The 21,499-nt window shown below is 47.7% G+C and overlaps 1 protein-coding gene across 1 annotated transcript in view; it reads right to left on the bottom strand.

Moving 5' to 3' along the window:
* Positions 1-21,499, bottom strand: part of SEC24D (SEC24 homolog D, COPII component) — a 553,336-nt gene that overhangs the window by 76,221 nt on the left and 455,616 nt on the right. Inside the window, exon 16 of the mRNA XM_085634340.1 lies at positions 20,650-20,746. Within this exon, the coding sequence (XP_085490466.1) occupies positions 20,650-20,746 (97 nt within the window). The remainder of the gene's footprint in view (positions 1-20,649; positions 20,747-21,499) is intronic.

The raw sequence follows: 21,499 nt of genomic DNA, 5'->3' as shown, positions 1-21,499 counted from the left end.
TCGAGGGGGAGGGTGTGGAAGCAGGAGGACGAGACGGTGTTGATCTGGCGGTCCATTTTGAGTTTGGAGTCCAGGATGATTCCCAGGTTGCATGCGAGGTCCGTGGGGGTGGACGGACTTCCAAGGACGGGGGGCAACCAGGTGTCGTTCCAGGCGTCGGGGTGTGTGCCCATGATGAGTACTTCTGTTTTGTTGGCGTTTAGTTGAAGGCAGCTGTTTTTCATCCATTTTGCGACAGCTTTCACGACTTTGTACTGTTTAGCGCATTTGATCAATTTTTCGCACTCAAGTGAGCATGAATTTTTTCTAAAAGGTGTCGCAAGACTTTCCAATTTCTTTTTCTCTTTTACTTGCAGCGTATCCAGATTTAATTGAAAAATTGCTTGTGCTCTTAGATTTGCAGTTATTGAGCATTTTAACCTAAATGAATATTGAAATCTTGTCCAGTAAACATTTCCAGGTGGGAAGCCAGTTGTTGGATTTGTGTAGAATGCATTTCCCAGATTTTAAACTGTCAGTAATTAAATGCTTCTTTACTCAGCTGTATAACGTGTCAAATCTCCATTCCAACGTATAACCATGCTATTATTTTGATGTTATACTTACGCTAATACTCTCCAGACTTGAGTAATGATCCAGACAGGGTCAGCAACAGGCTTACTAAGCTTAAGCCTATATCCTAGGAACAGTCCAGGGAAGTCATCCTGAAATGCAAATCAGGGTCTCCTCGGGATGCTTGCCCCCACTTGCTGCTTGCTTAGGCAGTGGACATCATCAATCTGGTGATCAACTCCATCTTCAATCTCTCCCTTTCTTCTGGGGTCCTGCATGGCACTTGCCAAGGTGATCCCTCTTCTTAAGAATCCTGCGTTGGACCCTAGCATTTTATGCAATTATATGCCCGCCTTGGTTCTTCTGGCCTTTACAAAAATGCTGGAAAAGCTGGTCAATTCTCAGCTCTCCGAGTACCTTGAGAAAGGCAAGCTGCTACATCCTAGCCAATCTGGCTTTGTCCCATCATAGTACTGAACTGGCAGTGTTGGAAATATCAGACCACATTAAATGGTCGTTGGATAGAGGAAAAAAATGCAGCCTTGATCCTTCTTGATCTGTCTGCTGCATTTCACACCGTTCCACACTCTATCCTACTGCACTCCCTTTCTATTATGGGTGTGGAGGGTACTGTGAGGGACTGATGTAAGTCATTCCTGGCCACCAGAGGTCAATCAGTCTGGCTCGCTCCTTTTTTCTCAGCAGTCAAGGCAGTTAACCAAAGGGTCCCCTGCGTGACTGTTCTCTCAGCACTACCCTTTTCAATATTTCATGGCCCCCTTGGCGTTTGTTGTCGAGCCGTTCGGAATTGAAATCATTTCTTACGCTGATGAGACTTAGCTGCTCTTTGCCTTCGAAGGCTCTCACGCCTCTATTGCAGCTTCCTTCACCGACTGTGTGTGTGTGCAGTCTTTGACTGGATGGAAAGAAGCCAACTTAAATGAAATGCAGAGAAGACGGAAATTACTTCATTTGGGACACACGTGTCCAACTGAGGGGGAAGATCTCTGGCCCTCTGCGTTGCAGCCCCGCTTCCTCCCTCTTCAGTGGCGAAAAATCTTGGGGTGAAGTTGGATAACACCCTCTCCATGAAGCCGCAGATCTCTCCCGTGGTAATGTTTCGTGTTGCTCCGCACTATCAAGAAATTCCTCCCCGGGAGGAGCCTAGCGCTTGACCAAGATGGCCGCGTGAGCTCAGAGCTCCCGAGACCCTCGCGCCCTCCGTCGACTATCCTGTCTTTAATCCTGTCGGTATGCATGGCATCGTGTGGATGACCTGTCAGGGAGGCGATTGATGCTACCCGCGGTCGGATCGCCCACCGGGAACCGGACTTATGCCTGGCGGAAGATTGCGGCCTATCTCCGGGGGATGCCAGGGGCTAGAGTTGGCAGGATGCCCGACTCCTACTTGAACAACAACGGCCAGGCGAGGTGTGAACTGTCGGACGGAGGTCCCCGTCCTTTCACTTTCGCTTTCTCTCCCTTTGTCAGCCCTGCCCCTGGAGAGCTCTTGGTGGCTTTATTACCCTATGGACGCTCTGCAGGCTTCTCTGGCGGCCCACTGCAGAACTGATCACTCCTGATTCCTTTCGTTGAGAGGGACCCGTCTTATCTGAACCGACCTGCCTGGTGTCAAGCATGTCAGGCAAAGCAGAGGTGGATCGGCTGAAGGCTAAGTCTACCAGGCGGGGAGCCTATACCCAAGTCAATAGCATGGACCGCTATGCTCTGCAGAAGGGATCACCGAGTGGGTCGAGCCAGTCGCTGGATACCCAGAAGGCGGCCTCGCCTTTGGCCCCGGAGCTCTCACTACAGGATGTCATGGGCGCGCTCGAAGGGATGCAGACTTCGATTGGGAGACAGTTTGATGCCCTGGTGCATAAGGTGGACGCCATCTTGGTGGATGTCAACCTGATCCGTGCGGTCTTGGGCAAAACGAATGAACGGGTTAAGAACCTGGACCTCAAGACCACGGGCCTCACCGATGATGTCACGGAACTGCAGACCGAGGTTCGTAAGCTGAGGACCGAGAGTGATCTCGCCGCCCGCCGGCTGGAGGACTTTGAGAGCCGGGCCAGGCGCAACAACGTGCGCGTCATCGGGGTCCCGGAGTCCTCGGATGAGGCTTCGGTTGACCTGCTTGTCGAGGACTTGGTGCTTAATCATCTGCAGCCTAAGGGTCTTGGAAAGTTCTTTGCGGTTGAAAGGACCCATAGAGTGCCGGGTGGGAGGCCCAAGGCGGGTGCCCCGCCGAGGCCGATCGTCGCCCGGCTCTTTCATTTTCGAGATCGGGACGCTATCCTGCAAGCATCGAGGGTGACGGGCCCGGTCCCCTTCCAGAACGCGTCGGTGAATTTCTATCCGGACTTCACCCAGCAGGTGCAGAGGCAGAGACAGGGCTTTCTGGGGGTGAAGAGGCGGCTCCGGGAGAGGGATCTGAAGTATGCCATGCTCTTCCCTGCCAGATTACGTGTGGTGCACGAAGATCGGACATTCTTCTTTGACTCTCCTGTTATGGCCGATGAATGGCTGGACGCTTTGCCCTGACGACGGACGGGGGCGGACACTGCCGAGGATGGAGACAGTGGCCGGGATGGGCAGGGCTGATTTTTCGGAGCCGGTCTGACTCGATTTGGCTACATTTGAAGACTTGAATAGAGTGCAGTAAATGCGGAGGGTTGCGGGAGGACGAGGGGTGCTCTTTTCCTCCCTTAGGGTACTTTTTGTAGATTTTGGGTTTTTGTAGGGCGACAGGCACACTGCAAGTTGGGGGGGCTTTGTAAGCTGCAGCAGGGGTGCAGGGTGGGGGGTGTTTCTGGGATTTTGGGTTTGTTGTTGGGGGGTTTATTTCTGCAAGGCATGGTGATTATTTCCAGGACTGTTCCATGGTGGCTCTTCGGGTGTGGGGTGGGCCTCTTTACGTTTGAGGATGGGGGGTAGGGGTTTAAGTGTTATAAGCTGGAATGTTAATGGTTTGGGGGATCGCATTAAGCGTGGGATTGTTTTGCAATTCTTGAAACGGTCAATGCCGGATGTTGCCCTGCTGCAGGAGACGCATCTTATAGGTAATACGTGCTATGCTCTGAATAGGAAGGGTTATAAATTCATAGCACATTTGGGATTCTCTTCCGGGTCCAGGGGTGTGGGCATCCTAGTCAGAGCCTCGCTGCCATTTGAGGTGGACTCCACCATTGTTGATGATAGGGGGAGGTTTGTGGCGGTGGCGGGGCGGTGGGAAGGAAGAACTTTGGTTTTGGTTTCGGTTTATGTCCCGCCGGCCCTGCAGGCCTCCACGTTCACAGATCTGGGTAGGGCCTTGCTGGATCTCCCGGGGGTATGCTTGTGGTGGGAGGTGATTTCAACGCTGTTGGCTCCGGTCTGCTGGATAGACACCCGCCCAGAGACACAGGGGGGGCTCAGAAGTGGCTTCCAGACTTCCTAGACACGCTTGGCCTGATAGACTGCTGGAGGCTCCGGCACCCCACACAGAGCCAATACACGTTCCACTCCGGGGCACATGGTAGCCTTTCCAGGATTGATTACCTACTCACTCTGGCTGCGCATGCCTCATTGGTCTCCGAGGCGAGGCACATGGCGCGTGGTATATCGGACCATTCGCCAGTATGGATCCGGCTGGATCTATGTCGGGAGGGAGGAGGAAGGGTGGCCCCTATCAACCCGTGGTATTTCCGAGACCCCAAGATGCGCAGCGCGCTGGTAAAGAAAGTAGATAATTTCTTCAAGGACAATCGGGGATCCGTGGACTCGGCAGTGTCGCTGTGGGAAGCATTTAAGACCGTGCTCCGAGGGGAAGCCCTTTCCCTTGTAGTAGCTGCCAAGCGGCGGAGAAATGGCGAGGTTCTGCAGGTTGAGGAGGAGATCGCGGCTCTGGAGGGAGCGCTAGAGGAGGAGGTTACAGAGGCCTCACTGCATGAGCTTTGCTTGAAGCAAACTGAGTATAAGGACCTGGTGACAAACGCCGCTAAGACCCTCAGTAGGGAACAGCAGGGCCGTTTGTATGATGTAGGTGACAAAGCAGGGAAGCTCCTGGCTTGGCTGGACAGAAAAGAACGGGTCAATAGAGTTGTGCCAGAGTTGACGGGAGAGAGGGGAGAGGCGATTGTGGAACCTGAGAGGATTGTAAAGTGTTTCTCGGACTATTTCTGTAGGGTTTATGCTTCAGTGTCGGACAGGCCGCCCGAGGACTCGTGTGACCTCCTCCGTGATATCGAGTTGCCCTGCCTCTCCGATATAGATAGGGACGATCTAGATGGTGACATAACGGTTGACGAGGTGGCGGGGGCCATCCGCGCGTTAAACTCGGGCAAGGCCTCGGGACCGAACGGCTTGCCGGTCGATCTGTACAAGCTGGTTCCGGATAGGGTCGCCCCTCACCTGCGCGCCATGTTTGTGGAGGCGCGGGGGAGTGGGACCCTCCCGTTGGACCAGCGACTGGCGACGATTGTGGTTATACACAAAGAGGGCAAACCCCGAGATAAGTGCGCCTCATATAGGCCTATCTCACTCCTTAACGCAGAGCCGAAAATTCTGGCCAAAATCCTGGCGACCCGATTGATTAGGGTACTCGGTGACTTGGTCCACCCGGATCAATCCGGCTTCATCCCGCACCGAAACACAGCGTTAAATCTTCGGCGCCTCCATGGCGTAATCGCCAGGGCGGGCACGCTGCGTGAACCAGCTATTGTGGCGTCTCTCGACGCCACGATGGCCTTTGACACGGTGGAATGGGCATATTTGTGGGCCGTGCTGACCAAGTTCGGCTTTGGCCACGGTTTTGTGAGCTGGGTGAGGTTGCTGTATGAGGGGCCTCTTGCGAGTGTGGTGGTGAATGGTCGGGCGTCGACTCCGTTTCAGCTTGGGAGGGGTACTCGGCAGGGTTGTCCCTGGTCGCCTTTGTTGTTCGCCCTCGCCCTTGAGCCGCTGGCTGCGTGGATACGTTGGCACCCGGATATACGGGGCCTTAGATGGTCGCCTGAACACGAGGACCGTATTTCGCTCTATGCTGATGATATCCTGCTGTATCTTGCCTCACCCAAGAAATCACTTATAGTGGTCTGTGACGTACTCACATCATTTGGTAGGAACTCGGGTCTCGTTATCAACTGGAGTAAATCGTATTTGTATGTTCTTAGTGGCGAGGTACCACCGATCCCTAGCACATGCTCGATACAGGTCGCTCAGCAGGGCTTCGTGTACTTGGGGATCTTTATCTCCATGGACCCTGCTGTGCGATATGAGAAGAACCTGCTCCCCCCCCCCCTGGCACGCCTGAGGCGGGATGTTGAAGGCTGGCGGAGGCTGCCGCTCTCCCTCGTTGGGCGTGCGGCCCTGTTCAAAATGATGTCTCTTCCCCGCTTCCTCTACGCACTGCAGAATACTTTGGACTGGGTACCGGCCAAATACTTTCGGGAGGTCGAAGGCCTCCAACGAACGTTGCTGTGGGATGGGCGGCCGCGAATAGCTATTGCAAAGTTGACGCTTCCATGGTACGACGGGGGCATTGCGCTCCCAGACATCCGACGGTACTATTGGGCCACCCAGCTGAGCGCGATTAATCATGGGTTGTATGGCCCTGCCCTCAGCCCTGGGTATGCCATGGACAGGTGGCTGCTGCGTGGTGGTAACTACTACAGGGCGTTGTACTCGCGGTCCCTAGACTCGTCCCTCACGGGGCCCACTGGTGTGGCAGTGCGTGTGTGGAAGATGGCAACTGACTCGCTGGGCTGGAAGGATAGGCTCACCCTCGCTACCCCGCTGTTTGAATCGGAGATGCTGGGAAGGCTTTGGCACACAAAAGGTTTTGATAAATGGGACCTGATCGGCATCTCCAGGGTGGGAGATGTGCTGAATAAGGGGAAGGTAAAGTCCTTTGAAGAGTTGCAGATGGAGTATGAGCTGGGGCCTTCCGAGTGTTTCCGATATATTCAGGTGCGTCACGCCCTCCGATCAGTCCTCGTAGAGGGTGAGAAGGTGCCTGAGTCCTCTCCTTTGGAGGACCGGGTCCTTGATGGCCATATGCCCGAAAGCACGATCTCGCTCATCTATAAGAAACTGATCAACGTCCGGGCGGACATGCTTCTGGGGCTGAGGGACCAGTGGACTAGGGATGGCCTCGAGTTGGATGATGAGGATTGGCAGTCTGCTGTTTCCTCTCCTAAGGAGGTTGCGATCCCGTCGCGTCTGAGGCTGGTGCAGCTTAAAATACTGCATCGAGTGTATGTGACGGGGCCAAGGCTGGTTCACATGGGATTCTCGGAGGACGGCCTATGTAGGAGGGGATGTGGTATGGTGGGTACTTTCCTGCATATCATTTGGGAATGTGGTGTCATTACGGAATTCTGGAGGAGAGTCCATGCAGTGATGGGGGAGGTGACGGGCATTGCTATGCAGCCGGAAGCGCGGTGTTGCCTCCTGAATGTCTGGGGGCCCACTGACCACGATGCGGCACAGACCCAATGGGTGACTCTGGGCAACATGGTCGCTAAGAGAGATATCGCGCGACTGTGGAGCTCCGCGGGGCCCCCCACATTGACCGCGTGGAAAGAAAATATGGACTGGAGTATGCTAAGGGAGAAGACGGTATATTGCGCTAGAGGCCGCCCCCGGAAGTGGCACGCCATCTGGGGGCGGTGGAATCAATACAGGGGGGGAATATGTGTTGCCCCGGATCTGGATCCTCCCGAGGAACAGCTTTCCTCCTGACCTTCTTTCCAGCTCAGTATGGTTAATGGACCCTTTTTTTGGCCTCTGCTCTCCCCCCTTCTTCCTCTTTACACTGTACTGTAACTGGTAGATGAGTGGGGTCCGGCCTCCCCTGGGGGGCTTTCACCATGGGCTTTCAGTGTTCTTGCCTTGCTGGGGTTTGTTGTGTGTTTTGTGTTTACTTAAAATTGAACCTTTGCACTTCTCCTGTCACGCTACTGGGGACGCATCTCTGTTTCTATGTATCGATGCTGCCGAACCTCCGGGTTGTCGGCTGAATAGCTGTGTCCTCACTTTTGAAATAAAGGTTTTTTTAAAAAAAAAAAAAAAAAAAAAAAAAGAAATTCCTCCCCCTCCTGCCTTGGAGGCGAGAAGAGTAGTGATCCATGCCTTAATCACTTCGCATTTGGATTATGCAAATGCCCCGTATTTAGAAGCTGCAGAAGTTCAGGTGAATCATTTGCAGGTGGCCAAATGCGGCAGCCAGGCTACTTCTTCGCCTGCCGAGACATTCTTCAACCACAGCTGCTCTGAAAGCTCTGCATTGGCTGCCTGTTATGAAACACATTTTGTTTAAAGCCTTAGCTTTGGTTCACAGGGCAGTGCATCTTTCTAGTACTGGTTATTTGGCTGTAAGTTTCACCCAGTACATTCCCTCTAGAGCGCTGCGTTCTGCTTCTACCGCACTGCTGATAATTCTGCACTTTAAGCATGTCAGAAGGGGCAGTAAAGCCTTTTCCAATCTTGCGGCCAAGGTGTGGATTGAGCTCCCTCCTGAATTATGTCCGATCTCTTTTGGGCTCACTTTACAGAGAAAACTAAAAACCTGTCTTTTCTTGGAGGAGTGGGGGGGGGGGGGGATATCTCTGTTTGGTGCTGCGTACCTGAGCTCTGCTTGTTAGCGCTGGGACACTCCTTGGAGTAACCGCACATTCTACAAATCCCTCTTATTCATTTATTCATTCAATATTGGCTGTGCATCAAAGATAGTATGAATTCCTATGGATTATGGTCACTTTCTTTCCAGTCAATAATCTCAAAATAACTTGATAAATGGAAATTCGAGTAGTGTATAAATGTGTGGTCAATTACTGATTTGACATTGCCTGCTACAAAAGTGACTGAAGGTTTTCTTATTCATTTTTGCAGGTTTTCCTTTTTTTGGTGTGGTGGGGGGGGGGGGGGGGGGGGGGGGGGGGAATTGTTGGGGAACAGATGTTGAAAATGTACCTGGGGAATCCTCTGGTGATACATTGATTTTCAGTTTATGCAGTAAGTACTGCTTAAAATCACCGGTCAAAATTATGAAAGAACTAGTGAATTTGTCGATAATTTCTTCAGGAGTGTCGAGCAGTGACTCACGCCAATATTTACTTGTGACTACAAGGGGAGGAAAATATTAATTTACAATTATGAGTTGGTTTTTAGCAGTGTCTTAAAGCTAAACTATTAAAATTATTAGAGAATTGGAATGGAGGTCCTTAGCTTTCATTTGGAGCTTATTAATCACTAATGTGACTAGACCACCAGTAGGCCTTCCTGACCTGATTTTCATTGCCAGGGTTTAAAATGTAGAAAAATTGGCTAAATGAAACTTAAAAAGTTGTCCAAGAGTCTTGCAAACAAATGAAATTGTAATTTGAAAAGTAAATTAGATATTTTATTATTATCAGTCAATATGTGCCTCTCAATTCCAGCAATAATTCAAGAGCACCATAAAAAATCATTGTGTGGTGTGTGGTAATAAAGAGGAATTACTAGAAATGATGACGAGTGGCCAGGGTGACTCTTCTCGTGCTGTTTGGTAATGGTGGCACAATATTACTGTGATGCTCAGCGGAAGACCTGTTGGTAGTAATTTGTAAGCTCTCTAATAGGTTTGGGTTGTCGGGCCCTTGAAGTGGCTAAATGTAGTTAGTGTATTCGCAGTAGTTTCTGCTTTTGTGACTTGCGGTCTTTGTATATGCAGATAAATATATTTTTTTACCTGAAGAACAATTATACTCCAGGCCTCTAGATCCGCCCGCCGTGCCCAGATTTTGGAAACAAAAACTTTCGACAACCAAAGTTGTTTGTGTAATATTACAGTTTGCTTGCTTTGACTCTATAAGCTGCACTCTCTCTAGAACAGTAGAGTTCATATCTTTAAATTCCAGAAAATGATTAAGTAATTTTAATACATTTTGTTAATTTAAGATAGATGCTTTACCTCTGATTTATACGTTGTAAATACTATTGTTTATTGATGCACTTGATCTGACCGTGACTACTGGAGCCTGTAAACCTTTGGTGGCAATTTGACCATAAGTGGGTGCTAATTCTGAGTCCTTACAATGTGCAAGTGAATTTAATGTTTGTCCGTTCACAGTAGAGTTTTGGGTTTTCACATGGCTCTCCTCTGATCTGGGAAGGTTTGTTTTGTAAGTTAACTCCTTGATCCCGACTACTTGAATCTGCCTGATTAAATATAGGATAACATTTCTGTTTTCCCTGACAGTTGTTCTTAGTTCTATTCAAGTCTTGCGACATTACTTTATTGTCATCATAATCGTTCCCTAATTTACGCAACTTTCAGAACTTTTTTAAACATATTTTACTAATACAAGGCATAGGTTCTTCCAATGGGGCATCATCAATGGTCTCAAGGAGCTAATGAACATTTGTATCTGCTGTTTCTATCAAAACTTTTGAGGTGATATTTTGAGAAGAGTTAAGCACCAGGACTCCTTCAGTGTGAGTTTGGGTTGCATTTGAAGTAGAAGCATGTATAATTCCATTTGCGTCATTTAAAGTGGTGGTTGCCCTTGGGTTTAAGTTACCAGTCTGGGGACTGAGTATTAATTTTGCTTGGTATTAGACGGCGTAGGTCAATTATATCCTTCATGCAACATAGATTCAAGAAGCTTGACTCATACTTATTTAAATTTTGCTCAATGTGCACCGTAGTCTTGGAATTCTCCTGCATCTATTTAAGATCTTGATTTATGCTTTTTAATAAAGATACCTCTTCTGAAAATACCAACGAGTGATTATTAGGTTATTAGATACCTGCATTAGTGTGGTACTAGTAGCCCCCCAAAGCTGTCAATACTGGATATACCGGGAGGTTATTTTGTCTGATGAATGAATGGGAGTTTGATAGAAAACACCTAATTGCGTTGTGGAAAAAGGCGAGAGGCATCTGTTTGGCATAATGGGGACAAGTTGCATTCTTGATTGGGGCGAAGGTTTACTCCAGAAAGATCATCAAGTTCTTTTAGTGAAACTGAAACATCTAATGTACTTGTACATTGTCGAGTTGCTGAACTCTGTATTTAATTTATTCCTTCAGACCCTGCTTCCTCTCTCCCATAGATGGATTATCCATGGGAGTGTCGACTGGTAAAATAATTATTTGGGATGAGGTTTATCTCTGCTATGGTTGTAATATGTGACGTTAACACAGAGTGCTGTTTAAAGGTGTAAGCAGAAGGTTTATCTAATGTATTATCACAGCTGACAAATGAACAGTATAGTGAAGACCACCCTTACACAGATGAGCTCCTGCACAAAGCAGTTTAAAGAATGCTTAGTTAGTGATTTTAACAATTTTTTCAATTTACTTTAAGACTGTTTGCGGTTTGATCCACATTTAGTGGGTGGTGTTCAAAACTAATTAACAAATCTTCCCCTTGACATAGTTTATCTGGTTGTTTAATTATATCCATCCAGGAACACCCCAGTTTTCTTATGGCTTGTCTTGAGTTGTTGTGATTAATCTCATCCCCTGTAGTAATGCTAGTTGCAGGATTGGTGGAAGAATCATATTTTTCTATATTTATTCTAGTGTCCATTGTTGTTGGCAACTTTGGTTGTACCCTTTGGGGGTGGATTTTAATTCCCTCATATATCTAGTTGTGCGAATAAACAAATCAGGTAGGAAGTAGTTAATTCCGTTAATTTGGTATTTCTAGATTTTGAAGTGAGCTAACAAAGGCTGGTAGGGATGTCACAACAATGAATACTGATATCCTGATAATGACCTTATAGTGCCCCAGTATGTCACAAACCTATTCAGCAGCACAGCCTTTTATTATTAACTGACAATTGTGAAGGTAACAATATGGTCTCCAAGTGATGACCAAAAACTTGTTGAGTTGCTAAAATTGCTGAGTCAAGAAGCATACATTTAGAAAGGTTTCTCTTTCACCATCTAGTGCCTACTAGCAGACAATAAAGAACAGAATCAGAACTAAACACGCTGTATCACGCTTTTTTATTTGCCAGCACCTGTGCCCATTCCGAGCCCCCCCTCCCCGACTCGTACCGCCCTGCCAGAAACTAGGTGACCAATCTAGCTACTCCCTCAGTAGCACTCATCTATCCACCTTCTGGCTGTCCAGGAGAAGAAGGGAGCCCAGTCCGGTGTGCCTGACTGGACTCCCAGGTGCGAGAAGCCTCCCACTACTGCCAGGAGTCCATGATCCTGATGAAAGACTACAAAAAGAACAATTGATGGATGGAATGCTGAACAATGTCAAACATTCACCCACCGTACAGAGATCTGGGCCTTAATCCATCTTTTTTGCTTGCCATATCATACCAGTTTGGGCCCAGCCATATGCAAATCAGCCTTCACCCTGCTCTCCATGGAACAGCCCAGCTTGAACTGCCAGGCCAGGTCCTTCCTGGACTGGAAACAAGCATCCTGGACCAGTATTGTGGTATCACCCCTCATAAGCCAAGCTACCTTGACTCCAGTGGCATGGCGAGCACGGGACCCGCGCAAATGTGAAAAAGAACAATTGATGGAAGGAATGGTGAACATTGTCAAATACTCACCCTAGAACATAGATCTGGGTTAAAACCCAACGTTTTTTGCTCACCATGCCATTCCAGTTTGGACCCAGCCATATACAAATCAGTCTTGACCCTGCTCCCCATGGGAACAGTCCTGCCCGAACAGGCAGGCCAGGTCCTCCCTAGACCGGAAACAAGCATCCTGGGACCGGTTTCGGGGTATCAACCCTCACCAGCCAGGCTAGCTTAACTCCAGTTGCATGGCGAGCACAGGACCCATGTCTGGGCATACCCGTCTCACTTTGGGTGAGAAATGCAAACTATTGATGGACAGACTGCTGAACAATGTCAAACATTCACTCCCTGTACAGAGATCTGGGCCTAAAGCCATTGTTTGTTGCTCACTATGCCATTCCAAATCAGTCCAGTCCAAACTGCAAGGCCAGACCCTCCCTGGACCAGAAACAAGCATCCCCATGGGGAAGAGAGTCAAGACTGATTTGCATATGGCTGGGTCTAACTGGGGTGGCATACTCAGCAAAAGAACAATGGATTCAACCCAAACCTCTTGACTGGTGGCGAGAGTTTAAAAAGTTTGAGTACTCCGTCCATCATCTTATTGTGTTTACTATGTTCCAGTGGGAAGACTGTCACCGAAACAACGCCGCCAAAGCGAAGATAACCAGGCAGATTAAAGGGTGGTTGGCAGTTGAAGACAGAATTGGGAGCTAAAGAGAGTACGTGAGGCGTGCGGGAGGTGGGGTGAACATGCACGGCACAGGCACAAGCACGTCAGAAGCGGACACCGGGAATAATAGGGAACATCTGTCACTCTACCAAAAACAAGTGCTTTTATCAAGAAAAAAAATCTTACCTGGAGGACTGATTGCGACAGAAGACGTTTAACAATAGGATGGCAATCCCTAAGGCCACTGTTCCAACTACATTGTTGTATTCGATAATGTAGTCCAAACTGTTTGAAATTTCAGCACTTTAGGTTTTCCCCGCTCAAATTCCGCCAGGAATAAACTGAAGAAATATGCGTGGGGAAAGGGAAAAAAGGATGGAAACAGGAAAAATGTACAAAAGTGGTCTACTTACTTCAGTTTCACGTTATCCCTCATTCTGGCATCTGACACTCTAAATCTTGTGTTAGTGAATGCTTGGTGTGAAGGGATTCTTATTACGAGTTCCCATTTAACTCCATGGGGAGATATCGAGGGCAGAATTAACAATTCTAGTAATTCCCTGTCCGTTAACAACCATCACAAATGGGGAATAACCTGCCAGGCCAGAATTCCAGGGTCATTTAAAAAAGTTTAAAGGGAGTTTAAAAATTTTGCAGAAAGGCTGGTGCAGGTTGAAGGTACCGGGCGGGGAGGGCTTCTGGGAAGTAGGTAGGCTGTAGCCTCTCCTGCGATAACATTGTCTGCTTCCCCTTTGGTGCTGGGGAGTGGGCCAGGGGCCGGGCTGTGCATCTGCCCGCAGCAATGTTTTTACCAGGAGTATATTAGTACTTACTACAAGCTGGGGCGATGTTTCTGGACTTGGTAACTTCGGGTTTCGAAAACACTGGGATACCTCTCATTAATGGGGGGGGGGGGGGGTGTTTATCAGGATTTTCCTAGACATTTTCACCGCACTCTAATTCCTACGAGCTCAGAAGAAGGGCCTTGCGTTCTCAAATCGTAACACGCATTTACCAATATTACCTGCGCCCAAGTCGGGGGTACACGCAGGTAAGAACGTCGACCCACTATTTTCACAGGGTGGACTCCGTCCCCCTGCCAGGAAGTTGGACCCCACAGAAATATGTTGAACTTGTCCCAGTGTAAGACACACGGACAGGTTCAGCAGCGCCTGCACGTTGTCTGCTTTCCATTTCCAGCAGCAACGTGCAGGCGGGGAGGGAGCTTATTTTTCACCTCCAGCTGGGCAAAAATAGAGAGAAGTTAAGGGGCCATCAGGCACACTTTGTTTGAATACGCTGACTGGAGACGGCCTTGAACCTCACACTTAAATGTAAATGCACTGGAGGGGAAACAAAGGCACACAGATTGCCATCTCTTCACAAGTACTTAAGGGAGGCAAGTTTTTACCTTTGTTAGGTCCCTCTATATTTATTTTATTTTATATATAAAGTTCTATATAGCGCAAACAAGATCCCAAAGGATATCGGAGCGCTTTACATTCGAACCAGAACTAGAAGGACAATAATGTAAAAACAACAAGTAGGGATAAAAACACGAATGATCATAAATTACACGAAAATGCCACATGGAAGTTATGTTAAACAATTGTACAGGGTCGCGAAAGAGGGACACAGTATGTCGTAAAAAATGTAGTAGTAAATGTTGGAACCATGGAAGTAGGAACAATGACAGCGGGCCAGAGAGCCTAGCCCACTTACTGAAGGAATTTATTCATCAGGAATCTTTTGACTTCCAGTTTGAACACCGTTGTAACGGAGATTCTGCGTACTTCTGGTGGAAGAGAGTTCCATATCTTTGGAGCAGCGCCAGAGAAGGCTCTGTGACAAGTTCTCTTTTTGTTAAGGATAAGTGGTTTCAAGAGGAAAGTAGTGGAGCTTCTAGAGGCTCTTACACCACAGGATAGTTCATTTTTTTTGTGCCAGGTACCCGGGAGTATTGAAGTGGATGGCTTTGTGCGTCATAACAGCAATTTTTAACTGAATTCGTGCTTCGTAGGGGAGCCAATTTAGAGATTTTAGGACTGGCGATATGTGCTCATTGCGTTTGGTGCCTGTAACCAGTCTAGCAGCAGCATTCAGTGATGCCCTTAGTGGAGCCAGGGTGTATTTGGGAAGGCCACAGAGGAAGGAAAGGTTTGATATTTCTGAGTGTCCTCATCAAGTGGTTTGCTCCTTTACATGTATTGCTGATATGATTTTTCATATTCAGGTTCTTGTCCATGGTGACTCCTAGAGATTTGGCTGAGTCTACGATGAGGAGTGCAGTTGAAAGCAGTGAGGTGGCTCAGCCAGAGGTCAAGATTGGGGATGAGATTCGGAGGGGAGATGAGCAGGAATTCTGTTTTTGAGGTGTTGAGCTGGAGATGGTTCTCAGTTAACCAGTTTTGAGTATACGTTAGGGTGGTGTTGAGTGAGATGATGTTTTCCGGGGATGAGATTTTCAAATAGAGTTGCATGTCGTCGGCATACATGTGGAAACGAATATCCATGGAGTTAAGTGATTTAGCTAATGGTTCCAAGAAAAGGTTGAAGAGGATAGGAGATAAGGCAGATCCTTGGGGACCCCCATGAGAACTGGAGAGGGCTGGGAGAGAGAGTGATTTGCCTTGACTCTTTGCAATCTGTGATGGAGGAAGGACGAGAACCACTGTAGCACGTGATCACCAAAACGACCAAAACCCATCCTATTTGCAGAATGGATAAGAGGTTGTCATGATTAACCATGTCAAAAGCGGAGGAAAGGTCAAGGAGGATCAGGAGGCAGGATTCGTTTTGATCGAGTATCTTTAAAATGTCATCCATAACATGAATGAGGGCCGATTTGGTGCTGTGCCCCATCCGAAAGCCGGATTGATGCCGGTCTAAGAGTTGGTAATTCTCATTGTGAGCACAGAGTTGGGATTGAGCACATTTTTCAAGGAGTTTCGCTAGGGTGGGGATGTTGGAGATAGGTCGGAAATTATTGAGATCGGTCCTATCAGCGTTAGGTTTTTTTAGTATAGGGGATACTTGAGCTGCTTTTAGGCAATCAGGGATTGTGCCTTGTGATAGAGATGCATTTACAATCCTTGTCCAGGTGCATTCTTGATTTCCTTGAAAATGGCTGGGGGTAACGGGTCATTGAAGTGGTTGGAAGGGTTGATATTCAAGAGGATCTTTTTGATGTCTTGTTCACTAAGTGGGGTAAAGGTGTCCCAAGACACATTGTTCTTAGCGTTCAGGGGGGTAGAGTTGAGCTTTTCTAAGCGGTCAGGTGGTGAGGCTGCCCTGGAGGAGAGAAGTACAGCCTTCTTAGCAGCGAGGTCAGAGGATAGGAGTTTTGATTTCTCAATGAAGAAAGCAGCAAGTTTGTCACAAGAGGGTGGACTGCCTCCAGGTTCAGAGAGGTTTGGACCTACAATTGATTGCTGTTTGACCAATTCGAAAAGTTTCTTGGGACGGTTTGCCGCTTGATCCAATTGGTGTCTGAAGTAGTTAGACTTGGCTTTCCTGATTTGTTTGTAGTAGAGGCTCCTAGCGTCTCTTAGGAGTTTAAGTTGGTCCGAGGAGGGATTTGATCTCTAGGAGCGTTCAACTGCCCTAAGGTTGCGACGTTCCGTGTTTAAGTTATCATTATACCAAGGTTTGGATATTTTTGTTGAAGCATTTTTATGTTTGATTGGAGCAATGTCATCCATGATGTTGGAGATGGTCCAATTGTAGGAGTCAGTGAGTAACTGCACCTCAGTCAGGTCCGCTTGGGAGGAGAGGGCAGATGTACAATGGGCGGCTAGCTCAACAGAGTTTATCAGTCTGAGGTCCCTTTTCCATATCTTTGATTTCAATGGTTTAGCCTTCCTCAACAGTACCCCCTTGTTGATATAAAAAAAAAGGATGCAGTGGTGGTCTGACCAGTCACATGGGGTAATAGAATCCAAGGTGACGGTCTGCCCTTTCGAAATAATGAGGTCTAGAATTTTTCCTTTATTATGAGTTGGTTAGTCACAGTGCTGGGTCAGCTCATGATAATTTAAAAAGGCTTTAAGGCTTGAAACTGCAGGTTCTTTGTGGTTTGCCCAGTGAAGATTAAAGTCACCAAGGAAGATTTGGGACACAGCTGAGTCAACATTGCTAGAAATGATTTCAAATAATTGCTCAATGAAGGGGAGATTGTCTCCCGGGGTGTGGTAGAAAGTGTGAAGTTTGCAGACCGGCAGGTTCTTACTTGAGATGCTGAGACAGAAATATTCACAAGAGGAGGGCGCAGAGGACTCAACAAGAGAAATCAAAAGTGTGTTTCTATGAATACAGGCTAAGCCCCCACCCAGTTTCCAAGCTCTGTCTAACCTAATTATATCATGAGTGGGAGGTACTAGGATGTCTAAAATAGGAGTGGAAGCAGGATTTAACCAAGTTTCAGTGAGGATGATAATGTCTAAGTCCATGTGTTGTATGAGGTCGAAGATATCAGTGGCATGTTTACTGGCTGATCTACAATTTAGAAGTACACATTTAATTCGTAGGGTATTTTTGGTGGGAGGATTCTGGGTGGTATTCACATGAGTGAGGTTGATCTTGTTGCTGCCTCTGGGATTGCTAGGAGGTTCTCTGTTTGGGTTAGAAAGGATGGATTGTATTTGTCTCAGCGGGCTCATGTTGGGGTTGGACCAATTAGGGTAAGAGTTGAGCAGGTCCTGTAGATCTGTGGACGCAAGGTAGGTCTCATATCTTCTAGAGCGAGAGGTGTCGTTAGATAGGGGAATGGATTTCAAGATGGAGGAAGGTAAAGGCTTGTCCATTGGATATCTATCGCTAGAGGGAGCATTGGACAAGTTAGCAGAGGTGAGGAAAGATCTGAGCATGGGGAAAAGGTCATTTGAGAGGGCTTTCAAGACATGTAGCTCAGACGTTAGAAGGTGCAACTGAAGAGAAATCTCATCTAGGCGCGCAGCCAAGTCTGGGTGTTGAGCGAGAGGAGGAGGGTGTGAAAGGGAATCGATCAGTGAAGGGAGGTCTCAGTGTCTACCTACGGGGTCCGAGGTGGTGAGGGGGGATCCTGTGGAGGAAGATGGTCATTTAAGACTAGCTGAGATCCAAGTGCTTTTAATAGTGAGGTAGGTGCCTTAGTAAGGGGGGAGTGATCGTTAGGCTGAGGGTTAGGTCCAGGACTCGCCAGATTGATTGAAGTTGTCCGTTCATGATCGATGGTGGGCATTTGCTTGGACTCCAGCCTCATATGAGACAAAGGGAGAGGGCTGGGGGGAAGATGACTCAATCATTGGAGGCAATGCAAGTTGTACAGCATGGGTTCTCTCTAGTCGGGGAACAGATAGGCTCGGACTGGCTAGATGTGCGTTGGGTGTAACCGAGAAGTCTCTCACTATCAGATTCAGGGGTCTAGATAGTTGGGGCATAGCAACCTGGGATGGCACCCCTCTGTGATGATCAGGTGGTGAGGAGTGATTTAGAGGAAGATGGGGAAATGGCCTTCCTAACGTAGCGGGGAGTGGACTCGACGGGTCCTGAGAGATGGGAGGGTGAGTATGGGTGACATTAGGTTTCGAGGAAGCCGCGTTTTTGAGTAACGGGAAGATGTTGGTTATCTTAAATAGATTGACATTGGACGCTTGGATTAGGATGATACCATTGTTATAGAGGGTGATGGTGGTATTGGCGTTGAGTGTGGACGAAGGAGCTGTTGTGAGCTTGATGCTGTGAGGTGTTTTCCTAGAACTTGTTATTCGGAGCATAGAGTAGAAGACTTTGCCAGCATGCTCTTTTCCTGGTGTAGAAAATAAGGTCATTAACTCTGGTACCGTTGATAGTGGAAAAGTAGACATCAGAGATTAAAGTTTCGGGCCAGGCCCTGAGATAGTGATGCTTGTATTTCTTGGCCGCATTTTTCGATAGGTTGGGTGGGTAGTTGATGATAGAAGCGTTGGATCCTGAGGGATCAGGACTCAAATCCATTGTGAGAAGTGTGTCTATTGATCCATGGAAATGTATTATCGGTGGGAGGGGGATGGTGTTAAAGTGAAGAATGCTGGAACTATAAGGTGGGAAGAGACCACCCAAAAAACAATGTGTGTGGGAAAAAGACAGCAGGACCACTCCAGGAAGCAACCCAACAGCAGGGGATGTCGAAAGAATTTTTCTCTTATTATGCCCTGCCAAGATGTATGGCAATTATTCACCTGCCCATTCCAAGATGGCCACCAAACTAAGAAGGTGAAGGTTGAGCCCACTCCTTTCTATTTCCATGCTCTGCTCAACATAGGGACCGGGGAGGAGGGGCATCCAGCTTCAAGCCCAGAAACAAGATGGTGGCCAAGAAAGGGAGCCCTCAAACCAAAATGACAACAAAATGCAGTAGCAAGTCGTGGGGCACACAAAAACGACTGTTTCAGTGTAGTTTTCACACAATGCCTACATGACAATAATGAAATTAATCCATTAACAAGGTTGAAAATACCCTTGATCCATTTCTCCAAAAATATGGCAAAGCTGCTTCACCTCCAATCCTGCACGAAGTTCCAAGAGAGACCTGGCCTCAGAAACGGACAGCGCCCAGCTAGTAGCGCGCAGACACTCCAGATTTCCCCCCGTAAGTGTGGAGCGACATCCGCTATCCGTCCCAGCTCCACACTCGGCTCCCGCAATGTGGAGGTGGCGAAGCAAAGCCGCAAGGCGGAAGGGAGAGATGCGGGAGATCGGGAGACAAAGGAATCTCCTACCTGTGGAAGAAGGCACCGCACACGGATATGACGGGGCTACGGCAGTGTGGAGGAAGCGAAGAAAGGCAGCACAGACTAGCGGCAAGACAGGGAGATGTGCACCAATCAATCCCCGCTTGAAGTGGTTCGGCGCTGCCAGCGATCCGGGGGTCATCGCAGCCTGAATCACAGCAGCGACACCAGCCCAAAGACCAGAAAGGCTCCACCATCGGGTCAAATCGATCCGCAACCGGGCAGCCACCCCATCACGGAGGCGGCTCCGATACAACAACTTCGCGGATTGAGACACATGCAACGGTCAGAGGCATCCGGTCTAGGCATCCGTGACTGATCCGACCGGTAGGCCGAAAGCTACGATCTTCAGGTTAACCACGGAGCACGCTGCAACGGCGCGATGGAGTCTCCCTCAGCGGCTGGAAAAATGGGTGAGAAACAGATCGCTGTAATTGCGACGGGCAGCCGAATTGTTGGGTGTTCCGCAGAGGGGTGGATGGCGGGGAACATACAGGGATATACAGGGATATCCACCAAAAGGTGATCCCAAGCCCCGGAGCTCCTTAGTCGAGCTCCTCCACGTCGGCCATCTTCAATCGGCCATATACAAGTGCAGACACTAAGAATGTCAGATGGGGTGGTCTGTCCCAGTATTTTCACAAATAATTTATACAGTATTATTTTATTTCTTTTATAGCGCTACGTCGTGACGTCATGGCAGGCGTCATGATGTCACTTGCATAGGGTCTGACTTGGTCAGTCCCGCCACTTCTTTTTATAGGACTTGTGCCCTGAATATTACCGTAACAAAATTTGAAGTTTGTTCTTTTCAAAAGGGAGCAAACTATCCATTCTTGCAGATGCTATAACTCAGTTGGTTAAATTATATTTTGTCATATAAAGTTCGAATAGGAAACGCATGTTTAGGAAAAAACAGAAAGCTTCCATTTTTAGCTCATTAATTCTAACCAACATATTAATGTGTGTGTGTTGCATTTAGGTTGCCCTAAATCAAATATTTGCAAAACCATAGAAATTCCCCCAAAAATGCAGGATCCCGTTTTCCCTAATTTTTAAAAAAATTAACAAACTAGCAGAGCATTGAATAGACTGAAATTGTAGACAGTTCTGAAAATAAAATAAAAAGTAAGTTATTTGGACAGGGGATACAATTACCTGTGCTTGTGCGAACTCTCATAATGGCATCAAATCCTATTCTTTTTTCAATATCTTGCCGAAGGTCGTTTAGAAACTGTTGGCTGTCCGTATGCATCTATTCAAAAAAAGCAAAAATATGAAATATTGTTGAAAATCTCTAATATTTACCACAAGGTGGCAGCAAAACAGCACAAATATGTTGAGAACATTTCATGTGCACTGTCCAAATTAAGGGCCCTATTCACAAAGGTAAACGTACACTTTTGTGCAAGTTTACTAGTTTTCGGTATTCACAAAGGTAAGTTAGTACTAGTAAAGTTAGACTTTTGGTCGAAGTTTACCTTTGTGAATACCTAAAAGTAGTAAATTTACACAAAAGTGTAAGTTCGAGCCCTAATAATTTCAGTGAAACTGAAGCCAGAATTTTCAATCGCAAGTACGGCTACAGAAAGCAGCTCAACATATTTTAACCATAAACACTGCCACATCAGCATGACTGTAATTCTAGTAAAAAAATGTTGCCTTAAGCGTCTACGCATCAGGAACTACAATCACGTGCCCACAAATGCATCGCAGCTCTGTGCCCTTCAGTGCAATGGTAAAGGCCGGGATATCACGAGTAGCCAGAGAAGGTACCGGAGAATCCTGGAAGGTGTTGCCCCAGAGGATCTCAAATGAAAGGCAGCAAATGAACGCAAGACTCACTGAGCGAAACCGGGACTCAGTATCTGTGAGTACCGGCCCATTTAAAACAATGCCACTGTCCTTTTCCCTACGACCAGGCTCTTCCTGTCTCTTGCTGGCTCCGTGTCTTTACATTCACATGTCCTCTCCGCTTTCCCCTAATCTTTACCCAGCCTCTAAGCTT

Source organism: Triturus cristatus, chromosome 2_1, assembly GCF_964204655.1.
Source record: "Triturus cristatus chromosome 2_1, aTriCri1.1, whole genome shotgun sequence".
In the NCBI taxonomy this organism is placed as follows: Eukaryota; Metazoa; Chordata; class Amphibia; order Caudata; family Salamandridae; genus Triturus; species Triturus cristatus.
Note: the sequence above shows the minus strand (reverse complement) of the source record. Positions and strands in the feature narration are given on the sequence as shown.